The following is a 23441-nucleotide window of genomic DNA, read 5'->3' on the forward strand; positions in this document are numbered from 1 at the left end:
TCCCTCGTGGGACCCTTAAGCAGTTACCCCAAAGGTTTCAGGCATGCACAAGTGGATGTTCTTCCTTTCTACTTACATATTCATCTTGGTTCGGGTCCTGAGACTGGGGGGTGTCAGGAATGGCTGTGTCACAGTCAGGGCTGTAGTGTTCACAATAATCATAGGCTGCCCTGGGGTCTGCCACGACCAGGAGCTGCTGGATGTCCCCCTGGGGGAATGAAAACAAGAAAGAAGTCCCACATAAATCAAAGAGTCAGAGTTTAAGACGAGAAGGTGCTATTGGATCAACTAGTCTGACCTCCTGTATAGTACAGATCATCGCCACCACCCGCACAGTAACCCAACAACCAAAATTACATTGACATATTACAGCCCTCAGGAGGCTAAACTACTGTGTGCCACAGGCAGAGAATAGGAGGGCCCTTGCAGTGGCAGGGAATAAGGTGAGATACACCCAGATAATCCTAGCAAGTAATCCGTGCCCCATGTGGCAGAGGAAGGCAAAAAAACAAAACAGCCAATCTGACAAGGAGGAAAATTCCTTCCCAATCCTGAATAAGGTGACCAGACAGACCCTGATCATATGAGCAAGGCCCACCAGCCGAGGAAGAGAATTCCCATCCAGTGCCCCATCTTCAGTTGTGGCCATCTCAGAATACACCGGGGGGGGGGGGGGAATCCCTTCTTGACTCCTACAGGTGACCAGCTGAAGCCCGAAGCATGAGACAACAAAGACACATGTAGTCATAGTACCACAGGCCCAAAAACTGAAGTCTGTACTCAGTCCTTATGCAGACAAAAGACCAATAAATTAGAGAAGGAAGAGTCCTATTAGGCTGTCTAGTCTCCCGCACTCAAGTAAGGTAGGATTATTCAGGAACTTGGTCTGAGACAAGTCAGCCTGCAAAACCCATTATCCTTGGGTGCACATCGAGTATCTGCTTTGGCCCTCCCTGCTTACAAGGGTGTGAAGTGACTGTGCTTTGCTTGTCATTCCCAGGTGCATTATCACAAGAAGGTATTGCATCTAGAGAGAGATCACAGGCATCTCCGGGACAGCCTCATCCGGTTTGGTGCTGCTGACAGCCCTTGACAATGACATCCACAAGACAGATACCATACAGACCAGGGAGATGCAAGCTTCCCTGTCAAAGGGCTCCCCGTGCCTTGGATGAGGAGTGTCCTAGGTAAATGACCTCCTTCGCAACCCAGTTTGGATCTAATCACCTGTCGCTCATCCAGCTGGATTTGTGAGTCATCCATGGATTTCTAAACAGGCTACCATTTATTTCCAGTTTATTTCTACATTCTCACCGCTCCACTAGGAACAGCAACACCGACATCCGAAAAGACGTCGCAAGTTAGACATGGCCTGTTTGAAATCAGGCACCTTGCAGGTTTGTTAGGAATCATGTCTGCTTTAAGGACCATTCAGCCCAGGCACACAATATCCGTAGCCTAAAAATGAGCTCCAAACCTACATTTATAAAGCGCCACGGTTTTACTTTGAAACACAGAGCAAGAGTTTAATCAATAGACAGATGCTTTGCTACTCAGATGATTAGAACTGATTTTTTTTTTACATTAGGGAAAGAGGGTTTATTTAATAACAGACAACATTGTTAAAGCTGCAGAAAAAGAGAGCCTTACCAAAAAAAAACCTGGGCGGATGATGCGGTCCTGTAATGGGAACCAGAAGCCTGGGATGGAGTCTAGCCAGGATGTCTGAAAACCCCTAGGAAAACTGGAACATGTTTTTAAACACCGGGGGCCAGATCTGCTTTTGTGAATGTAGCCTGAACCCTCTGCGTTCCCAGGTACAGCTGTGCCAGAGGAACGCAAACCCGCCGAGGAAACACAGGTGGTGACAAGCACACGCACGCACGCTCTGCAGCCACCATAGGCTCCTCCAGAAGGACACAGCTTAAATTTCTGGCAGGGCTCCACAGGAGATGAGCCAACAGAGAGCTCTCTGGGAGATATGCTGATTTTATGCATCTGCTGGCTGGTCAAGCCCCACCCTACTCTAATTTGACATTGCCCCAGGCCTGCAGCCCCATCCCCCTGACTTTCCAGCAAAGGGGGAACAGATCTATTTCCATGTCTCTCCTCATCAGATTGTGCGAGCAGCTCTCAAACACTCACACACGTATCCTCATCACTAGCGCTCGCTTACATTGGTCATCATTCATAACCTTTTTTCTGATCAAACCTTTTCTTAAGAAAATGAACATTTTTTTGTTCATCAACCACATTTCCTGAATTTTCAATGAGACAATATACATACGGTTTTCCAAAGTGAATTTTTTTCTTTTTTTTCCCCCTCACTCACTCTCTCACTTGCCCCCCTCTTAGTCCCCACCCCCTTCTACTTTGGTGAATAAATGTTTGAAGTGTTCTGCTATTTTGCCAGAATGTTGGGGTTTGTTTTGCCCTCCTTTTTCAGAGGCAAACACTGTTACCGGTTTTCATCCAGCTCTATTCATAACATTACTGTCAGGCAGGGAATATTACCCCCATTTTACTGATGGGGAACTGAGGTACTGAATGAGCAAAGTCGGTTGGCCAAGGTTACACAGGGAGTCAGCGGCAGAGCCAAGAACAGAATCCATGTCTCCTGCTTCCCACTCCAGTGCCTTAACCACAAAACCTCCCTCCCTGCCTCCCTTCTCATTCACAGTGGAACCTGGGGAAGCCCCCACCCCGCTGAATCAGGCCCATAAATGACCATTACTTTCTTTTTTTAATCCTTTTGCACTTCATTCAGCTTGGCTGTTACAACTGGTTCCCATGCACTGCCATAAGGCTTTGGGTTTGGGTTTCTAACATTGCCCGGGAAAGTTTATATAAATAAATTATTATTGATTGTTGTTAACCTAGCAACAAAACCCAGACTTGATGTTCTTCTCCAAGAGGCAGGGAAGGAGAGTTGAAAGCTATTCCTTTCTGATAAGCATGGATTTACACCTCAAGGGGGGCTGATAGTTCCAAGTCACTTATAGAATACAGGCTACATTCTCCTTCCCCTAGAGACAGATAAAGCAAAGGAGGTAACCTCAGCAGGGTTCGCCAGCTAAGTCCAGTCCAGTAGGTTAAGCAGAGCAGAGTTCGTTAAGGCTCACTCTGCTTTTAGTCTGAGTGGCATAGGAATGCTGAGCTAAGTATGGAGAGGAACCCTGGCTAATATCCTCAGCTGTTTTTCCACAGCCAAAGGGAGGTTTAAAGTCATTTCTTTAGTCTGACGAATAAAGGGGATCTGCTGCCAGTTTTCCTGTAGATGCATTCATGGGCCAAAGTCAGAAATGAATCTAAGCTGATGTAACTTGCACCTTCTTCGCGTCCCCTCAGCACATAATGTCTACCAGATCAGACGCCTCTGAAGTCAGACTCAGGTTCAGAGTCTAAGGGAATCTCGGAGTCTAGACTGGTGTAATTAACACGCGGAAGGGGCCAGAAGGAGGTGTCAGCTTTGCCAACCTAAACTCCTTTAGAGTTCACTGTGTCTGTTCCGTCTCAAACCCAATCATCTTTTGCCCAATTCTCACTTTTCCCTTGTTGTTGGTACTGTATCCTGCTCCCGGCTCTGCTGACCTCTCCTCCGTGACCTTATTGTTCGGTCCAATGGCTGTAGTGTTCAACTGTGTGAAGTCAAAGGGAAATTCCATGTGACCATATTGTGGGAGGCATCGGAGTGCTGGGACACTAACCAGACCTCAAGTGCAGCAGGATGGGCTGAACAGCCCAATTGGGGGGAAGGGGAGAGAGTCCCAAGAGGTTCCTAGGTATCTCATCTTCCTCTCTGCTTTGCAAGTGATGACTGCAAGGCTTTAACGGAGCCCCCCACGTTCACACTCATAAAAGGCAGACAGAACTAAAACCTTGTTAGCAGGAATCCCAGTCAATTGACCTCATCCCTCAGTGCCAAACAATAAAATGGGCTAATTTAGCCTGTAATAAAAAAGGAGCTGGGTTTCACAAAAGATGCACATAGCTCAGCTGTCAGGAGCCCTGTTTCTTTGATTTAAGAAGCTGACTTTAACTGGAGCAAGCCGTGCTGGGAAGCTCAGAGGCCCTTTGTGTCCTCTCAAGTGTGTTGCCGCTAATAAATATTGCAGAGAGAGAGCTACCTCCCCCACCTTATTGCAAGCCAGCTCTGCTCCCATTCCTCTCGCCGCTCTGAAGAGTCAATTTGTTTGGCTGTTCCGGTTGCACAGAATATCCAACCCTCTTCTCTTTCCATGTCAGTATCCGCTTTCTTCAACAGGAGCAGTGATAAAGAAGATGCCACGGGTTAACTTTGTGTGCCGGAGCCTAAAACTTTCTACCTCTTCTGCAGGATGTGTAACTTACATTTGTGCTGGAATGCTGCTGAAGGGGTAACGATGGGGAAAAAAAAATTCAAAAGTAATGTAGGAGCCAAAGTGCTATTTTCAAAAGTGACTTAGGCACATAACAGCCTAAATCTCAGTGAAAGTCAGTGGGACCTAGGCCCCTCTGGGCTATATTTACAAAAGTATTCAGGCCCCTAAAGACGGAGATAGGTGCTACTGGGATTATCAAAAGCCTCTATGCAGGTTAAACACCTTATTCCCATTGAATGACAGGGGTACTTTTGTAAATCCTATTAGACATCTCTTTGCATCTTTAGGCACCTGAAAACCTTTGAAAATCTGGCCATAAGTGACAATTAAAAAATGGGTCCTAAATGATTTAGGTGATTTTGAAAGTTGTATCCGAGAGCAGTAACATGTGAAAAGCCCAATCTGATCACAACAGTGAAGTAAGTGCTAAGTAAGTGCCACTGGCATTCTTTATTTCTGCCCCACTGGCATTCTTTATTTCTGCACTAAACAGGGACAGCATTGGTAGCTGCAGTGCCCATACCACCTCCTCGATGTCCTGGAAGGAAGGCTAGTTCTAGGGGTATAAAGGTAAATCAGTCTCCAGGGTTCCTTCAGCTTTTTGTCTTTGATGAGGTTCCCAACAAGGATGCCAGTTAGTGCCAACTGCAGCTGTGTCTTTTCTGGTGTGGTTTCTTCTTTGCTACGAAATGGATTGACTCCACCAAACTTAAGATCCAATAGCAGTCATGGTGACAGATGTTTAATTTCACAATTTTGACAAAATTTTGAATTTAGAGGAAAAAAGGGTCAACTTCAAGTCCCATTTTCCAACCAGCTGAAGAACTAGTTGGAAGAAAATCAAAACGTTGATGATATTTTCATAGAAATTTCAAGTTCACCAAAAAAGTAGAACAGAATTTCAATGAAAAAAAGAACTGTGAAAAGTATATATATATTTTTAAAAAAACTTACCTTAACAGAGTCCCACCCATGATACTTGTAATGAAGGTCTGACCAATAGGGATCTGTTTGATATTTATTGTATAATATCCATGTATGCTAGGGTGACTCATGTATGGATTAGTTCCCATCATGCAGCTCCCAGACAGTGCTGGAAAATGTTAAAACATCTTTTTTGGATCATTTTCTATGCTCATCTTACATGTGTGCAGCAATGTCACATCACTCCCAATGACATCAACACCAGCACCTTGGAGAAATCTCTGGGGTTCAACAAAAACAGCTGGAGAGAATAACACGAGTGACTTCATTTGGCATCGCTGTCCGTGTCATAAATACTGCACTTCTTTGGGACTCTCACTGCAATTCATTAGTAATTAACTGCACTGTTGTTTTAGTGCATTACCACAACAGTTTTAGTGACTCTAAGGTCAATACAAAAATATTGCCTGAAGTGGTTTTTTAGACTCCCATATTTAAGTTAAGCTTCTCTGAATAACCACAGAGCTAAGAAGCATGATGACTTTTTTTTTTAAATAATCTGAAAAGGAATTAGAAGGATCTTAAATTTTATTGTTTTTTATTATTAATTATTATTATTATAGGAAGACAGCCCAAGTCAGAGGGCTACAGACTGGTAGTGGATCAATGTGTTTCCACGATTAAGTGAATGCTTTGAAAACCCAGCCACTGGAGATTCTCTTTACGCCCTAATCCATGTCTCAGGGATTCTCTGCCAGCCCCCTGATGTTCCACTTGATAAAACGTGTCATTAGCACAGGCTTATGGATAGAGATTCCCTCTGCCTGGGAAGTAACAGCTGTGATAATTCAAGGGCTCTGAGTGGTTACAAGTATCACTCCCATCAGAGTTAAATTGACAGCCAACAAGTCAATGCAGGAGGAATCCGGAAGCCAGTTTCTCAGCAAGATCTCAGTCGAGTCTCCTTTTATCAATCTGAAATTCTGTGTGAATAATTTTGATGTCTAAGCACCTGATTTGCAGGTGCAGTAAGATGCCATATTTAGTCACAGGTGAGGCATATATGTGGATAACAAGAATACCCTGAATGATGGTTGTGTCACCCAAGAGTTTTGGATCTAAATCCTCCAGTTCCAGGGCATAAGCAAACCACTAATTAATGGGATTAGGAAGAAACAATTCTTGTGGGCAGGATATTCCGTAACTGTCTTCCTCGGGACTTCTTGCATCTTTCTCCAAATCAGCTGGTACTGGCAATTGTTTGTGGCAGGTAGATGAGCCGTTTGTCACTCTATGGAAATTCCTACGCTGCGATGTCATCTAAATAACCTAAACTGAGCCACAGATCAATGAGAGTACAAAAACGAAAGCCAGTGTATGAAAAATTGGCCCTGAAAACTTGGTGAGTCAGAATCAGCCATGAGTGAACTTCAAAAAGCTCAGAGGTTTGGATAAGTAGAACCCAGATGTTTGCATGCTTATCTGAACAAACTGGATGAAACGGCTTTATCGTGAGTTCTCGGTTATTCCCCCTTTCCCAGCTGGCTGGGTGTACCACAAAAATGGCCTCCCTTGTGGCCTTTCGGTACTAAAATAAGGAACTATTCTCCGCCCCTCTTCTCTTGTAGGAACCATGTCAAGGCATTTCCAATGGGGATGCATGGGCTAGTTTGACTAGAACCATAATGGCATCAAATGGAACCTTTCTTTGAAGTCTGTAAATGGTGGGGACAGCTCTATTTTAAACACCTTTCCTTTCTTCCCATTGCTTCTGCAGCACCGAGCTGCAGCTGGACCTAGAAGGGGAAAAACCATGCAAACCCCAGTCCTCATTAGATTTCCAACCTAATTTTGTATCCCTGTTTTGAACCAACACCCCCACTTCCCCATTAGCTTTGACCCTAGCCTTGCCTTACATTAACATTGTTATGACCTGGTCAAACAAGGACTTTGACTCCTGGGCTCTTTTCTTCCTTCCTATTTTGTAATCCCAGAGAACAGCCCACTGGCTTATGACAGTGGGATCTATTAATTCCTTGCTACTTCAGGTTGTGGTTTCTTGAGTCTTCAGCAAAACGGGAAAACCCATCTTTTCCCCTCCCATGGAGGATGGTCCCTCCCAACTCACAGATTCTTCTCCACCTTGCCAGCTATGAAACCACAGTTGCATCATAAGCAGCCTCCTCTTCCTGCCAAAGTTTCCCCAAGCTTGGGGGTGGAGTTGCTCTTATTTTTATGCAAGGAGGTGTTTGAATTCTTCATAACTCCACACCTCCATACCGGTCTGCTTGTCTCACATCATCACTCTCCTCCACCAACCATGCTAGCCTCATCTGCCCATTGGTCAGCATCTGACACCAATATCTTCACGCCTTCCTCCATGCTGTTCCTTATGCATGGAATGTCCTACCTCATCCTCCAGGCCTCTACCCTCCCCCTCATTCAGATCACTCCTCAAGACCCAACTCTGCTGTGAGGTCTATAAGAAAACAGCCAATTTAGGCCAGTAAAATTGGAGGGTCAAATGAGGATACTTGGCACTTGGTCTCCGATAGCTGCTGTAAGCGTTGGATGGTATCCCGCTCCTCCCACCCGTCATGGCCCATTTGTCACCCGAGACAGCAAGCTCTTCAGGACAGGGTCTGTGTCTTCTTACATGTTTGTGCAATGCCCAGCATGTTAGGGCCTTGATTCCAGTCGGGGCCTGTGTGTGATACTACAACACAAATTATAAACATAATAGCAATTGACTGGTTTATTGGCATCAAAGGACACGCAACTATTTTCTGAGAAGAAGAGGCTTGTTCCATTTCTGGGAATCTCCTCTTAGGAAACCTCTCCTCCTGCCAAGAGCCTAATGTGGGACATGCTGTGTGACAAGGACTCAAGATAGGGGACAGAAGGAAATCATTAGTACAGCGACCATGCAGCTTGACATGGGGCTAATTTCTTCAAGCTAAGCAGAATTTTCGGCAATCTCAACTTTCATAACAACATTTTTGACTGACACTGAATAATGTACAATCAGCAGCTGGATCAAGTCGAAGTCCCAGCTCTGGACAGCCTCAGAACTTGAAGGAGCTTGAATCTGAAGTCAGAGTTTAAAGTTAGGGCTTGATTTAAACAGCACAGCAGAGTTCATTCCAAGCACCTCTTTCAAGCACAGTATAGAGCGTATTCATCTGCATTATGGATTATTTATACAATGGTGCTCTACTGCAGACTATTAAAGGGCCCATCCACCTCTCCAAAAAAAGTTTGGATGAAAAATCTGTTGCCTTTCCAAACAGATGAGTTTGTCAAACCCATTCATCATTCCCAATTCCTTTCCTGAGATCCTAATCAAATCCTAGCTCCACAGAGTCAAACCCGCCTCTAACCATAGGCAATGCCCCCATCCAAACATTTCAGTCACCCCTCCACTCTGTTTTCCACCACCCAACCATCATCACGTGACAATACTCAGCTCATCTATCGAGTTTTTCATCTCTAGATCTCAAATAACTTTAGAAAACAAGGGAAGTAACCTCATTTTACAGAGGCCTAGAAAGATGAAATGACTTGATTGAGTTCAAAGAGCAAGTCATTGGCAGAATCAAGTCTCCCAGTTCCCAATCCAGTACCCCATCCACTGGATGACAATGCCACCAAGCTACTCTCTTTCCAACTTAACTGAGCTCAGCCTCAAAGCAGCTGGCTTGTTATATGCACCTGCTTTTCTTGACAACAAGAAGTCCAATAGCATCCTGGGAAGCCACAAGGTAGAAGGGGCAAGATATAGCCCATAACAAAATGCTTTCATTTTCCCAAGCCCCGTCTCAACAGGGAAACATCTTTTCAAATCCTCAGACTATTTAGGGTATTTTAAAAATGATAATTGGTCTCCGTCCTCCTTGCTCTGGTTCTCTTTTTGGATCCAAGAAGCTTAAGCTTCCTCTGATGCCAAAGCTGATTCATCCCCCAGGCACTTTGCCTAATCGAAACTTTCATCCTTTCAAGATGAGACGTCTAATCACCAGTTTAAAGATCCTGAAAAGCTCTGGGGCTGTTTTATGTATTGAGGCAATGGTACTTAACCTTGTTTGACCCTGAACTTCACTGGCTGTTGAGGGGATGCAGTGTTTAGATGCAAGGTTATGCGTATTATGTTTAATCAGTGGCTGCCATTATAATGCATTAATAAGCGTTACTTACAGTGGGCAACTTGTCTTTCCAGGTCAACAAGCAGTGTCTAGGGCGGGGAGGACATTTATTGTTCAGAAATTTACCAAACCAGTGGAAGAACCCAGGTGATGCAGATTAACGAGCTATTGCTTGATTAAGATTCAGGAATGTAAAGGGGAGCAGGATGGAGGAAAAAGTCCTTAAGAAACATGCTGCTTAGAAAACAGGTGGTGTTGGCATGACTACAAGGGGCATTTCGTTTCTCTGCTGTGCCAGACAGTCAACATTTCTCTCTGGCCCTATCCACACTAGATCAATTTTTTCCTATGATTTCCCAATGGTTCAGCTTCACTGGTGGAAGGGCTGATGTAGACAAAATACTGGCATCCACTGGTGTATTAGACACTGTCTTATAGCTAGAATTGGCAGAATTCAATTTTTTAAAAATAACTTTGATGGCTAGTATCAATGTTTATTTTTAAGCATTTTTTATTTGTATTGATTTAAAATTTTCACTGTTCTGGGAAAGAATGGGGGGGAATCAGACAATAATTATTTAATGACAGTAGATGTTGAGATTCAAAACATTAAAGCTTTGTAAACATTAAAACACAAATTGTCAACATCACATGTCAAAACAGATAAAGTTAATGTCCTTAAATCATACTCATAAGCTCCCAAATAACATTTTTCTTACTTTGCCTACCGGTAAATTTCGATTATTATTGATGGAAATAGTTTTTCGTGGGTTGGTGTGTGTATGTTTACCAACATTTACCGATGAAAATGTAATCCGTCCAAGTCTACTCATAATCCGGATCTGAACCAGTGAGTGAACGTGATGCTTAAAATGCTGAATACAATCTGAAGACCTGTCTACAGCAGTGGCCCCATCATTGCTACTTCTAATGGGGTTGACATGTGGGTAACAATGACAGGAAACGTTTGGCTACTATAGAGCGTAGTGTAGATATGATGCCTATCAGCTCAGCCAACACAGCAGATCTCCAGAGTTAAAAGCATGACCTACTAGAGCTTGAGGTAAGGCGCTGTATTCGGTGGCTGGAACAGTTTATATCCTCTGTGGATCATCAGAGAGGGTGACAAAATTAACCCCAGCGAGTAACACAAACACCTCCAAAAGCAACATGAGTGGGAGCGCTGACAGTGTTAGAGCAGTCATGCTGCTCCCAGCTCCCAGAAGCCTGGTGCTATGCATCCATAGAGAACACTGTCTGCTTATCAAATGACCCAGCTTACTACACTGGGATCTATTTTAACAGCAATGTCAATAGAGTCTAAAAAGGGTAAAAAAGACCCCAGTAGGACAGTCTAGGAAAAGCAATTCCACGCCCTCCAGGCAAATGACAAATATAATATTAAATGGGATGAATGTCATGCTTTAAATTAACTCCATCAGCAGTTCACATAATGCCCAGTCTGAGGGGCATGTGGTTTATTGATACAAAGAAGGGGAAATGCACATATATTATATATTTGCGCGCACACACACACAGAAAATTACAGCAACAGCTGAAACATTACAATACAGGTCTGTCGCATCTTACGCGCATTTAACATGCGTGATTTCAGCTTTACGCGGTCAGCAAAAACAAAAAAACAAAAAAAAGCAAAAAATAATTTTAATACTGTACCTGTAGTGCGGGCGATTCCGCTCGCCATTGAACTCAATGTAATTTTGACTAAACGCAGTTTTCACCTTATGCGCTAACCGCGGAACGGAACCCCCGCGTAAGATGAGACAGACTTGTATCACTAGTGTATGTTGTAGCACTTTGGAATAATAGTGCAAAAGTTGAAGTTCTTTTTCCATAAGATCCCTTCTATTTCAAGCTCTATGCTCCACTTCTAACCTAGCTTGCATGTCAACCTATGCCTTCTTAAGTGCGAACACTTTAATATGGACTTGCCTGCATTCTTGATCTTTTGTGCAACATTATAACCCTCTTGCTGGAATAGGACTTTGCTCTCAGAACACAGCAGCAGCCAAAGCAGAAAGGACTGCAAAAAGGAAACGCCAGCCCAACATGAAAGTGTAAAGCAATCAAAAATTATTATGAAAGTACCCAAAAGAGAGAGCATGAGAGAGATCCTTAAATCAACAACCAGCACTGCACAATGTGCTCAGACACCTGATTCCCATGGCCATTTTTATATATTTATTTTAAACAAACCCTAATCCATCTTCTGGACTTTTATGAAAACAATGGGTTAAGAACATGGAAGGTATGTTTCCATCAACGACTTCAGCTCACAGCTCTACAGTGTAAGGTAAGATCATCAGCGACCAGGACTGCATTACTAAGCTTGACAAAAAGCTGCTTTGTATTCCCTTAGTTCTCCATCACTGAGCCAATGGCTGCGGTAAAACAGGCAAAGAAAAATACAAGTGGTTTCTCTATAGCTATTTCACATACAGGCAAAAATTAATGGCTCGTAGCTCTGCTTTAAAAAAAAAAAATTCTAAGGCTCCACCTCCCTCTCTCCCAGTAAAGGAAGGAGTTTACTCTCAAATTTCATTTTTCCTATTGCAAAATCTCTTTACATCTGCAAATTCAGCATTTTGAAAACATTTGTCAGGAGTTCTGTGTTCTGGGCACATATCTGAAAACCCCCGAGAGATTAGAAACATATGGGAAGAACACAGAATCCAAACCACAGGTTTTTATTAAGAGGCATTATTTTTAGTTCAAATTTCATCAAATTCAAGTAAATATTTTCTTCGTCAACTGGCAACTTTACTTTATGTTACCCTCAAGAGACAGTTAAAATATATTTGTGAGTGTCCATGTCTGAGAGAGAGAGAGAGAGATGTGAGAGTGTGATATGCAAGTACACACTAGAAAATTGCTAATGGGATATGGTGACCCCTGTCATAGCTGCAGCAGCTAGAACCACTTATTAAGGTTACCCAACACTTCCCATTATAAGGCCCTGTTTTCAGTTGCTTATACCTTCATCAAACTTTAACCATTTGGGCTGAAATTTTCCATGCCAAGTGTCTGCCTCAAGTCGATGGTTTTTTGGAGACTCCACATTTTGACGGAGCATGCTCCATCCCCTCACAATTCCTACATGTGGCCACACTATGGAAAAGAATAGTATGTGTTCATGTCATTAAAGACTGCAACATAAACACCAGCAGGCCAAATTAGAGTTCCACAGGCAACCTTAATTCTGCGACTTCCTAACTTTTTAGTGCTTGAATGTGCCACCTTAATGTCCTTTTACCATAGATATTTCACATGTGTGCATAATGTACGTAGCTAGAGATACAGCGTTAGGCTGATTTTCACCAGCTGAGGATCTGGTACATGAGTCCAATGAATTCTGAGGATGCTCCGGAGTTTTGCAAGAGCCGTTCAATGCATTGCAGGATTCAGGCCCATAGTTACATACAAAGGTAAGTACACAGAATAGTAACATAGGACTGCCAGAGTGGATCAGACCAATGGTCCATCTTGTACCATATTCTGCGCGCAACAGACACAAGCCCCAGAATGCTTCAGATGAAGGTGCAAGAAAACCCTCAGTGGCCAGTTCTGTAATAGCGCTCTGCTGCTGACAAGAAAGTCAATCCAAGTAAAGACAGCTAACCAAGGGTGCTTGTGCAGTATAGGAACAGAGCATAAATCCTTCACGGGAGAGCCCAAGGTCACAGGTGGAAATGAATTATCCAGGCATTTACTCACATCAGTCGGAGACACCCTTAAGACTGTTGTCAGTTTTGCTGTAGAAAAATCAATACAACTGCCTCACTACTTAGAGCATTCTCTATACTTCCCTTAGGGCAAAACTGTGACCTGTGTTACACGTCCATGCAGTGCCCCCTTATGCTTAGGTTACCCATGGCACGGATCACAGCACCAAGGCAACTACAACCTTAGCTGGGCTACTTCTCCCGATGCCCATGCATCTGTCTGGTTTTAAGATTAAGCTAGATAAGTTTATGGAGGGAATGGTTTAATGGAAAAACATGATTTTAGTCAAAGGAATACTGTGCCATGGCAAGTAAACAGTATAATGGCTAACAAGGGTCAGGCTGGAGACTCTTGCCTACGTGCTCGGGGTTTTACTGATCGCCATATTTGGGGTCGGGAAGGAATTTTCCTCCAGGGCAGATTGGCAGAGGCCCTGGAGGTTTTTCGCCTTCCTCCGCAGCATGGGGCAGGGATCGCTAGCTGGAGGATTCTCTGCTAATTGAAGTCTCTAAGCCACAGGATTTGGGGACTTCAACAGCAGAGTCAAGGGAAAGGGTAGGGACGGCTTTGTGGCCTGCATCATGCAGGGGGTCAGACCAGATGATCATAATGGTCCCTTCTGACCTTAAAGTCTATGAGTCTATGAGTCTATGAGCTGGACAGACAGGGAGAGAGAAGAGCCTTAACTATTCCCACTGCAACCTGTGCGCCAGCTGCATTTGGGGCTGGCACAGATTACAGAGCAAGGAGGAGGCAATCTGGTCCCAGGTCTGCTACTTGCTGCCCCTTACTCAGAGTGTCTAGTTTCTAGGTTCTAACTAGAATTCTGCAAGTCTTGCAGGAACATTACTTAGTTATCTAAGGCAACTGGCAAGTTTTTAAGAGTGACTAACTGTGGAGAGCTTTCTCGATTCTCTTGAAATGGATCATTGCGCTCCAGAGCGCCAGAAACTCCAAAACAAGAGAAAGTCAAGGCCATCTCTGAAAAGCTCACGCTTTCATTTTAAGTTATATTTTTAACAAATTATTTGTGAGGTTTCTCTCAAAACCAGTGGTTTTCAGCTTTTTTTTTATTTTAAGCTCCCAATTAAAACAAACAAAAAAATCAACGCCTGCCAGGAACAACTCTACAGCAAGAAACCAGTGTGCATCAGCCAGCAATCCGGAGCAACCCTACCACAACAAACAAACCCATGCATAGCAGCCCATCAGACAGAAGAAACTCTACAAAAACAAGCTAGCATGTGTAACACAGAACCTTTGAGTTCTCAGGCCCAAACCTACAACAAATCAATGTATGCAGAAGAGAAGTGCACAGCACAAACCAATGTGCATACTACAGAGGAGAATACAGCAAGAAAGCAGATATCAGTTATAACCAGGTAAGAATTTATAGACCGAGAGTGGGAGGGTTGTTTTGGGGTAAAGTACTCTCAGGAACTCCCCTTTAAATGTAGCCATGTGTAAAAACAAAACAATATTGGGAGTTGTGCAGAACTTACTTGACAGCCCCGTGGAAACTGATGGATAATCCTATCACAGAGCACTGGTTTCAGTTCAACCTCGGACCTAAGAGGGACTTGAACTTCAAAAGGGAAAACACTGGCAGTGTTACTGCTATCACAACACGTGACATAGGAGCAACAGCAAAAGTTTCCAAAGAATGGTAAGGAACTTCTAGACTCGACTCCCACCAGGACTCTGTGTCATTGGCACGACCATTTTTAAAGAAGGGATTTGACTCCAAACCCTCAGGCCCCTTGAAAGCATGATGCATCTCTACTGAGTTCCAAACCTCACCTCCTACTCAAGGGACCTTCACTGGCTGCCAGGGCAACCTTTTCCTTGAGTAGAGCTGAAGCTACTCCTGTGCTAGACATGGTACCAGGGCAGGGAAACAAAGCTCAGAGGGTTACCATCATTCAGAAAAGCAACCGGATGTGGGGTGCCCATGGGAAGCAAAACACACACTGGAGCCTTTAGAGGTTCCTAGTTCCTAATCATTTAGTTTCTCAACCCAGGAAAGCATCCCTATTCAAGAAGGGGGCTTAAGCAGGTGCTTATGGTTCAACACAGGCTTAAATGCTTTCCTGAATCAAGGTCTTAAGCCTTATCTCACGCCTTATCTCTTCCTGTGGAGACCACCACCTGTCAAGCATAGCTATCTCAGCATGTTTACAGAGGGTTAGCACATTTCCCCTAGAGCAGAGTGCAAGTTTCCCACTGAAATGTCAAGGGTACTTCATGTCCAAGGAGACTGAACCTAATCTAGCTTGAGTATAGTTACAGCAAGTGTTTTCACAGGATGACAGCGCTCTGATCCTGCTCCGGATCCTTTGCCTGGAATGCTGGACCCCTCTAACCGTTTCTCGTTGGCAAGATGAGCTGCCAGCTTCAAGGTCAGTTCCACAGCCTTGGCAGGTTGGATTCATCCAATCCATGTCTGAGGTTGCAAATATTCATTGCCCGACTCTTCCCTAACATGCACTGTGACTCGCTTGCTGCAGGCACTGTGGTATCTAGGGAACGGATGAAGCACCATCCTGCCATCTTGCAACTCTCAGGCACAGACACTCTCCTGGGTTTAACCTAGCCTAACCACAGGGCAAATATGGCACCGCAGGCACAACTGCAGAGCATGTTGCCTCACCTCTGATCTGGAGGAAACCCCTGTAAAAATGAGAGGATAATTCCGTTTCCCTATTTAAAATTTTTATTAAAGCTAATGTTGAACAAAAATGATATAATACAGAGGAAAGAATGTCTGTACATCTGGGTACAGTGCTTAGATTATCCCCAAATACAGAGTTTGTTTTTAAAAGCCATATGATACATAGGATACATAATCAGCAATAACCCAAATTTAGGTGAATAAATTTAAGAATACAGTTTAGATATTAGCATCCAAGTATTCGGATACAACGCTCATGAGAAGTTGTACAGCAATTTGGTTGTGGAAAGCAAAATGTATCAATGAGTGGAGACTGTCCCTCAGTAATGGAGAATTAGGATAGGTTGTCCATTTAGGAAATACAATCTATCAGGGAAATCTTTCAGTTACTTTCCTTACTGCGCTTCTCATCAGCACTCCAGCTCATCCCTCCTGGTATTGCCAATGTCCAGTGATGTGTTCTATGTAGATGTCCCTCAACCATCTGATGGCATCCTATTGCATCTACTCCTTGTCCTCTATGCTAGGATGGCCAGCCATGGTGACATCAGTCAGTGCTGGATGTAATGGTTTGATGTCCACCTGCCGACAGGGCACTGGATTGATACCACTAAGCCAATTTCAGATGGGCTGCCAAACGTGCTTCCGATCATAACAGCTTTCAGTCCATACTGAAACAGGTCTCCCAAACCAGGTTCTAATTTTCCATGTGAGATTTGTCTCACCCATTGCTGACACAATGCCAAGCCACAAAATCTGCTTCTGGTATTGCAGCTCCCTCCATCCCTACAATGCACTAAACCAAGTCCGCTTGTATCTTGGTTATAGTGAGACCCTCTGGTCAGGTGGCAAGGGACAACAACCACTCAATCAAAGGCAATAGCCAAACTCCAGGGAGAATCCATTCCCTTTCCAAGATCCACACAGATCCATTCTCATCTCCTCTGACCAGCTGGGATCCATCCCCAGGTGATGCTCACCTGTTCATAAGAGAGCATGCAAACCTCCCTGAGAAAAGAAAATGGCTTAGCTGTCTCTCTTCAATGCAGAAATGGCCAGGAAACATGCCCAGGAGAGGAACTGTGCCTCAACTCATCTAGCATGAGTTACCGAAGCCATGGGGCTCTCGTGTGGGATGGGAAATCTGATGTAGACTGTCCCAGGACGCAGACCTGGCTGGAAAAAGCAGCTCCTTTCCTGGTTGATTTTCAAGCTGCAGGCTTGGCAAAGCTCTTCTTTCTATTTCTGGAGAAAAAAACCTGGCTGCAGGAAACCCTTCCATAAATGATTCTGAGTTTTCTCTGGCTGTACCAAACCTCCCATGAACGTGACATAGAGCCTGGCTGTTCGGAAGCTTTATTTTCTGTTATGACTGAAAAGCAGGAAGGCTGGTTCTGAAAAGAGCTGGGATAACAGGTGATCAGACCTGCAGACAGGGCCAGATGGGCAAAACTGCACGCACGTGGGTGTGCCTGATGCCAGGTCATCTGGAATATGCAAGATGCAAGCATTATAAACAGACTAGGGCCTTTATAGGCCTGATATTTGTATGTTCTTTGCATCAAATCTTGACTAATTAATTGAGCCTTTCATGCCTTGGATCATCCATGTATAATCAATCCTTGACCTTTTGCCAGTATGGGTAGCAGTAGCAAAACTGTTATGACACAGCATCTCTTTGCCCTATCACCACACACACTGTTAGAACAGCTCCCTGTTTTTTGCGTTGCAAGGAAGTTCAAGGGGACACATCACCAAAGAAGCAATCCAGAATCCCAGCCAGATACATACAATATCACACTATCAACACAACAGTTTTTACACGGTCTGTGCATACCGAAAAAAACCAACATAAGGGGAACTTTGTCACAGTGCTAAACACCTCTAGTAAAGGAAGAAGCATCCTCTAGTGCAACCCATCAGAACAAAGATACTTTTTTTAAAGCATTTTTCATTTCACAAGTGCCTCGGCTGGTTCTCGTTCCCACAACAGTCTGAAGCAGAAGAGCGGAAGTACCAGGAGATGGGTGGTTCTCATGGCAGCTCAGCCTTAACCCTCTGTTCTCTAGAGTTTTCCAGGCCTGAGAGGACTGGATAAACATCCAGATGTCTATGTGCATCATCAACCAAATGCTCAGAGATCTGTCCCTTACAGGCCACACAATCTCATAGGAAACTCGCAGAACACAGCATGATGCACCCATAGCACTAACATACAGGCACTTCTTTGTACATCTGTACATAATCTGTCTCTTCTAGCCCGTCAGCATCAGCCATCTTCATGGCCAGCAGCAGCATCCAGGTGACCTCAAACTAGCCTTTGTTTATCAGAGAGAATGAATTATCTAACTCATCACAGTAGACTTCTAGTCGTCCTTGGCTTTCCAACCACCAGTTTTTCTATAAGACCGCACAGCAGTTTGTAGCACTGTGATTTTTGCCTTCAAACTTTTAATTTTGAGACTTCAAATCAAAAGCCTTCTATTATGTCATATTCCACATAGACAAATTACAGCATGTGCCTCTATAAATAGTGGCTCATAATCACTGTATGTTCAGCCGTCGTCGTCTTAAGCTCTGACCTCGACATAACCTTTTGACAACACCACCACATATATTGCTCTGGATAGGTTGCAAATGTTTATTCTGTAACAATATAAATCTGGAGCGAACCTTCTAAATGAATCTTTAAAGATGCTTTGAAACTGGATTTTGAAGTTCGTTAATGAACACAATCCATCTAGGTATTTATAGAACTAGATATGACTAACAATTTATAACAAATCATTTATTTAGGGAATTCAAGATCTCTCTTGGCAGTTTATGCACCTTAGGTCACGGTTTTCTTTTTTTAAGTTATTAGCTATTCAAAATGATTTATTTGCAAAATAATCTATGTGAATAATTATTGTTCAGTAGCTTGCTTGCAAACCGTTCTTTGTAAATATTTGATATCCTGAGCTGTTTTGATTGGATGCATATTCACATGGTATGTTCCTGTTCCCTGATTGGATAATCTAATCAGATTACAGTTACAAATACTTGCAAGTAACAAATTTGAAAAAAAAATTCCAACTATATTTTGCAGTATTTGCCAAAAGATCACGGTTTCCACAAACATTCCTGCTTGTTTATGAGAACATTTATAGAAAGTTGACACAGGAAGGGCATTAATACTATTACAGGCAGCAAGGGAAAACATTTAAAACCATATTCACAGACGATTTCTTAGGATTTCGCCAAGCTCATAAATATGTACTAAACCAGAGTATAAATCTTTGCTTCGTAAGCACAGAACTTCTGCCACATTGAACCAAAGACTGATTTAAGATAGAGAAAAAATGAGCAACAAAAACAACACAGACATCAGTGCTGCTCCAGCCAGGACACTGGCAAGCTGCATTGCCCCTCCACACTCCTCTCAGCCACGTCTTCCCTGCCAGAGAAGGTGTTTTTTACAGTGACGTAGGTAATGTGCATTAATTATTGCACAGTAATATCACAGCGGATACAAGGCACAGGGTAGTTTTCACCTCACTGTAACTAAGTGAGGTCTAAACTCCCCCTCACCTTCCCGGAGTGATCTTGCATAGCTACTCTGGGGGAAAAATTACACAGCCTGGACTCCTCTAGGATTTTATAGTGAGATCGCTAGATTGCGTCATCTCACTGTAAACACACACCTTTTGGGGGCAGCGAAGGCAATGCCTTCGTATCTGAAGCGGAGTGTGTTCTTCTCCAGCCACTGCCACAATCCACACATGTGCTTCTTAAGCAGCAAATGGGGAAACACCAACCTTTTCAAGGTTCAGACATTTCTAAAAACTCCCCAAACCTCTTGGGTCTCCGAAACTGGACAGGAAATTTCACGGGCTACCTGTCGGATGAGATTTTCCGGTACGTGCTGCTTCTGGTCAAGCCGAAAAATCCCATGAGGAAACCAACCTTTCTGATGGCATCTGGGTGCTTCTGCCCCCACTCCCAATGGGAGTCTGAAAATTAATGGGCTATCAGCCCTTATGAAAAGGAGGCCGTTTTTCTGAAAATACACCCCATCACCTCTCCTGTGCCTCAGTTCTAAATCCACTAAAAGGGGACTAATGCATTTTATTCGTCTTGGCAAAGTACTCTGAGATTCTTTGAGATGGGATGGACCACTCGACGATTGCCTGGGCTGTTCATTCCCTCTGAAGCATCGGGTATTAGCCACTGTCAGAAGACAGGTTACTGGGCTAGATGGACCTTTGGTCTGACCCAGTCTGGCCGTTCTTATGTTCTTATTCTCAGATAAGAAATGGTTACATTAACCACTGGCTAGGCCGGTGATCACTTGTGACTACTGCGACCACTGTGGTTACTAAAGTACTATGCAAATGCATTCGTCCCTAGTATTAGCTTGTCCTCCAAAATATTTTTCCCCCTTCTCTCCTCTTTTGTCCGTATATTCACCTGTTGTGTACCGTCCAAATTGTAGCCTGCGTGTGCTCTCTGAGGCAGACAGTGTCTTTGTGATCATTTTCACTACCACAATAGTATCACAATGAGAAGCAATGTTACTACATAAGGTTACTTATTATACACAGTTGATATCAGAAATGCGGGATTTTCATTTTCCTCTCCAGGAGGGGCATGGAAAACGAGAGGGGAGCCTCCCACTCATCAGGAAACAGGCACCCCAAGGCAGCACACACATGAAGCAGCGATAAGAGTCCTGACATCCCAGATCAGCTGCTAACTGCTTTGTTCTTGCAATGAGCCCCACCTCCCCCTGGACTAGCTGCAAGTCAGTGTTGTCGAGGCAACGGCTGCATGGGCAGGTTTACCTACAAAAACGTGCATTCACGATGGTTGAAGAGAAGTTAACTGATAGTCTGCACATTTGTGGCAGACGTTTACATAAAAGGAGGACGGTCTCCATTTGACCTTCTACTGTCCAACTTCTAACTAACAAAAAACCAAAACAAAAAACAGGCCTCTGAGAAAAAAATGGCACAAAATGAATGGATATCTTTATCTGTTAATTATGATCTGTCCGTACTTTAACTAGCGGTTAACAGAGCCGAGAGGAAGAGAGGGAAAGAGGAAAAGATGGAACAACGGACAATGCTAAAACAACATCCTAGTTTCATGTCTATCGCAGATAGTATCAATCTACAGCTCACCGATTAAAGGTTTATATCGGCTGGTTTTCATTCGTAAATGTTTCTTTGGAGGGAGAAGAAATATCCCTACACACACACCCCTCTTTTCTGTTAGTTTTAACCCATTCTAAGGCTTGATTGTCAACATTTACATTATTTCACGTATCCATCTAAAGGCCAGAAGAGATCGGTGGAATCGTCTCATCAGATCTGCTGTATAACACAGGCCAGAGGATTCCACCTAGCAACTCCTTCATCCAGACCAACAACATGTGGGTGAACTAAAGATACTTTTTAAAAACGACATCTGATCTCGAGGTAAAGACTCCCGGCAACAGGGACTCCACCACGTCCTCTGGTAATCTGTTCCAGTAATTAACTTCATTAAGAAATAATTGTCCTTAACTCAGCACTGGCTTGCATTACTTCATCCCCGACCTTCCCCAAAACACCACTTCCTGGTTCTCTCTGCATAGATCCAACCCGTGCCTAATGAATGACAAAAGCAGCCACGAGTGTCACAATGGGAGCTGCTGGCTGCTAAGCCCTAGAAAGTCTGGCCCTTATTTAGGTGCCTGGATGGGAACCGAATTCTTCTGTAAATCTGGTCCAAATTTTGGGGGCTGAACCCTTGCAAATCCAGCCCCACATCTTCCCAGGTCCGTTTACCCCAGGGGTTCTCAAACTGGGGGTTGGGATCCCTCAGGGGGTCATGAGGTTATTACACGGGGAGGTCGCAAGCTGTCAGCCTCCACCCCAAACCCCGCTTCGCCTCCAGCATTTACAATAGTGTTAAATATAAAAAAGTGTTTCTAATATATGGGGGGGGGGGTTGCACTGAGAGGCTTGCTGTGTGAAAGGAGTCATCAGTACAAAAGTTTGAGAACCACTGGTTTACCCAATCCTAATATTAACCTTGCACCTTCCTTGGGCTAATGTCACAATCTATCCGAGAAGACCCTTTTGTGCTGACACTTACAGGGAGCTTATGTTACCACAATACCATCCACCTCTTTAATGTTTTTATAGAATATCAGGTTTGGAAGGGACCTCAGGAAATCATCTAGTCCAACCCCCTGCTCAAAGCAGGACCAATCCCCCAGACAGATTTTTACCCCAGTTCCCTAAATGGCCCCCTCAAGGATTGAACTCACAAGCCTGGATTTAGCAGACCAATACTCAAACCACTAAACTAGCCCTCCAGTAGGCTCAGATGCTTAAGGACAACCGGGCTGAGTCAACCCTGAAGTCTTGTGAATCTGTGGCATTGTGCCTCAGACTGAACGTGTCTTTTAAAACACATTAGCAGGTTCCATACAAAAATGCAAGCTAACAACAGATGGAGAACAGCAGCATGTTACCAGCACCTGACCTTTCAAGATTTTATGCTATTAAAAAGAACCCTTAGGCCTCTCGGGGATGATTGTGTATAAGTGAAGGCTGACCTTATTCCAAGGCTAGCACATTGCTTTCTGGATACGTTTTAGGTAGGCAAATGTGATGCCTGGTTTGTGAGGGGGGGTAGGGTTGCTCTGAACAATATTCTCCTTGGCTTTCTGTACTCTCATCGATTGTGCCACAAGATCTTTAACCAAAGCAAGTGGCTATGACCTGGGTTTTATATCCAATGCTCAACAGGGTCTCTAAGAGGGTGACTCAGTAGGCTTTTTATTCACATCAAGAAATACAGGACTATCCACCAGGAAGAGACTGGCGGACTGCAGGAAGCAGAGAGAAAGACATTAATCTAGCTGTCTGGGGATCTCATGGTGTCAGTTGCTAGAACGTGGAAGTCCTCCCGTTACCTCTTTTTTCTTCCACCCTTTGAATAGGGGGTGTGGCAGCTGGATGGGGGGGAAGGGCGGGGAGGAGGTACAATCAGTCAAATTAATTCCATCCGTCAGAATTCATTCCAGTTCTATTTCTATTTACACCTCTGGTAAGGCCCCTTTGCACTGCTAGAGCAGTGCAAAGCAGCCTTAGTGTAAACAAGAATCAGACCTGTATAATGGTACCTTAAATATACCAATGAGGAAAACGGAAAGAGATCTGCAGCTGCCCCTTCATCCAGGGACATTCTTAATCTTTCAGACCAGAGAATTTGTTTCATATGTAGCATGGAAGCTTGGGCATTGTACTGGAAAAGCTTCTCTCCTGACATCTGACCAGCTAGGAGCTAGACCAGAGGTGGGCAAACTACGGCCCACGGACAACATCTGGCCCGCAGGACCATCCTGCCCGGCCCTTGAGCCCCCGGCCCCTCCCCTGCAACCTCAGCTCGCCGTGCCGCCAGTGCTCTGGGTGCTCTGAGCGACATGATAAGGGGGCGGGGAGCGAGGGGGTTGGATAAGGGGCAGGGAGTAACAGGGGGCAGTCAGGGGACAGGGGACGGTTGGATGGGGCGGAGGTTCTAGGGGGGGAGGTCAGGAGATGGGGAATGGGAGGGGAGGGTTGGATA

At 44.2% G+C, this 23441-nt stretch overlaps 1 protein-coding gene across 2 annotated transcripts in view; it reads right to left on the reverse strand.

The window, feature by feature from the left end:
• Positions 1-23441, reverse strand: part of COL5A1 (collagen type V alpha 1 chain) — a 244922-nt gene that overhangs the window by 133528 nt on the left and 87953 nt on the right. For both annotated transcript variants that reach the window (XM_054007167.1, XM_054007166.1), the window contains exon 5: positions 77-208. In XM_054007167.1, coding sequence (XP_053863142.1) covers positions 77-208 — 132 coding nt within the window. The remainder of the gene's footprint in view (positions 1-76; positions 209-23441) is intronic.

This window comes from Malaclemys terrapin, chromosome 17 (genome assembly GCF_027887155.1).
Source record: "Malaclemys terrapin pileata isolate rMalTer1 chromosome 17, rMalTer1.hap1, whole genome shotgun sequence".
Taxonomy (NCBI): Eukaryota; Metazoa; Chordata; order Testudines; family Emydidae; genus Malaclemys; species Malaclemys terrapin.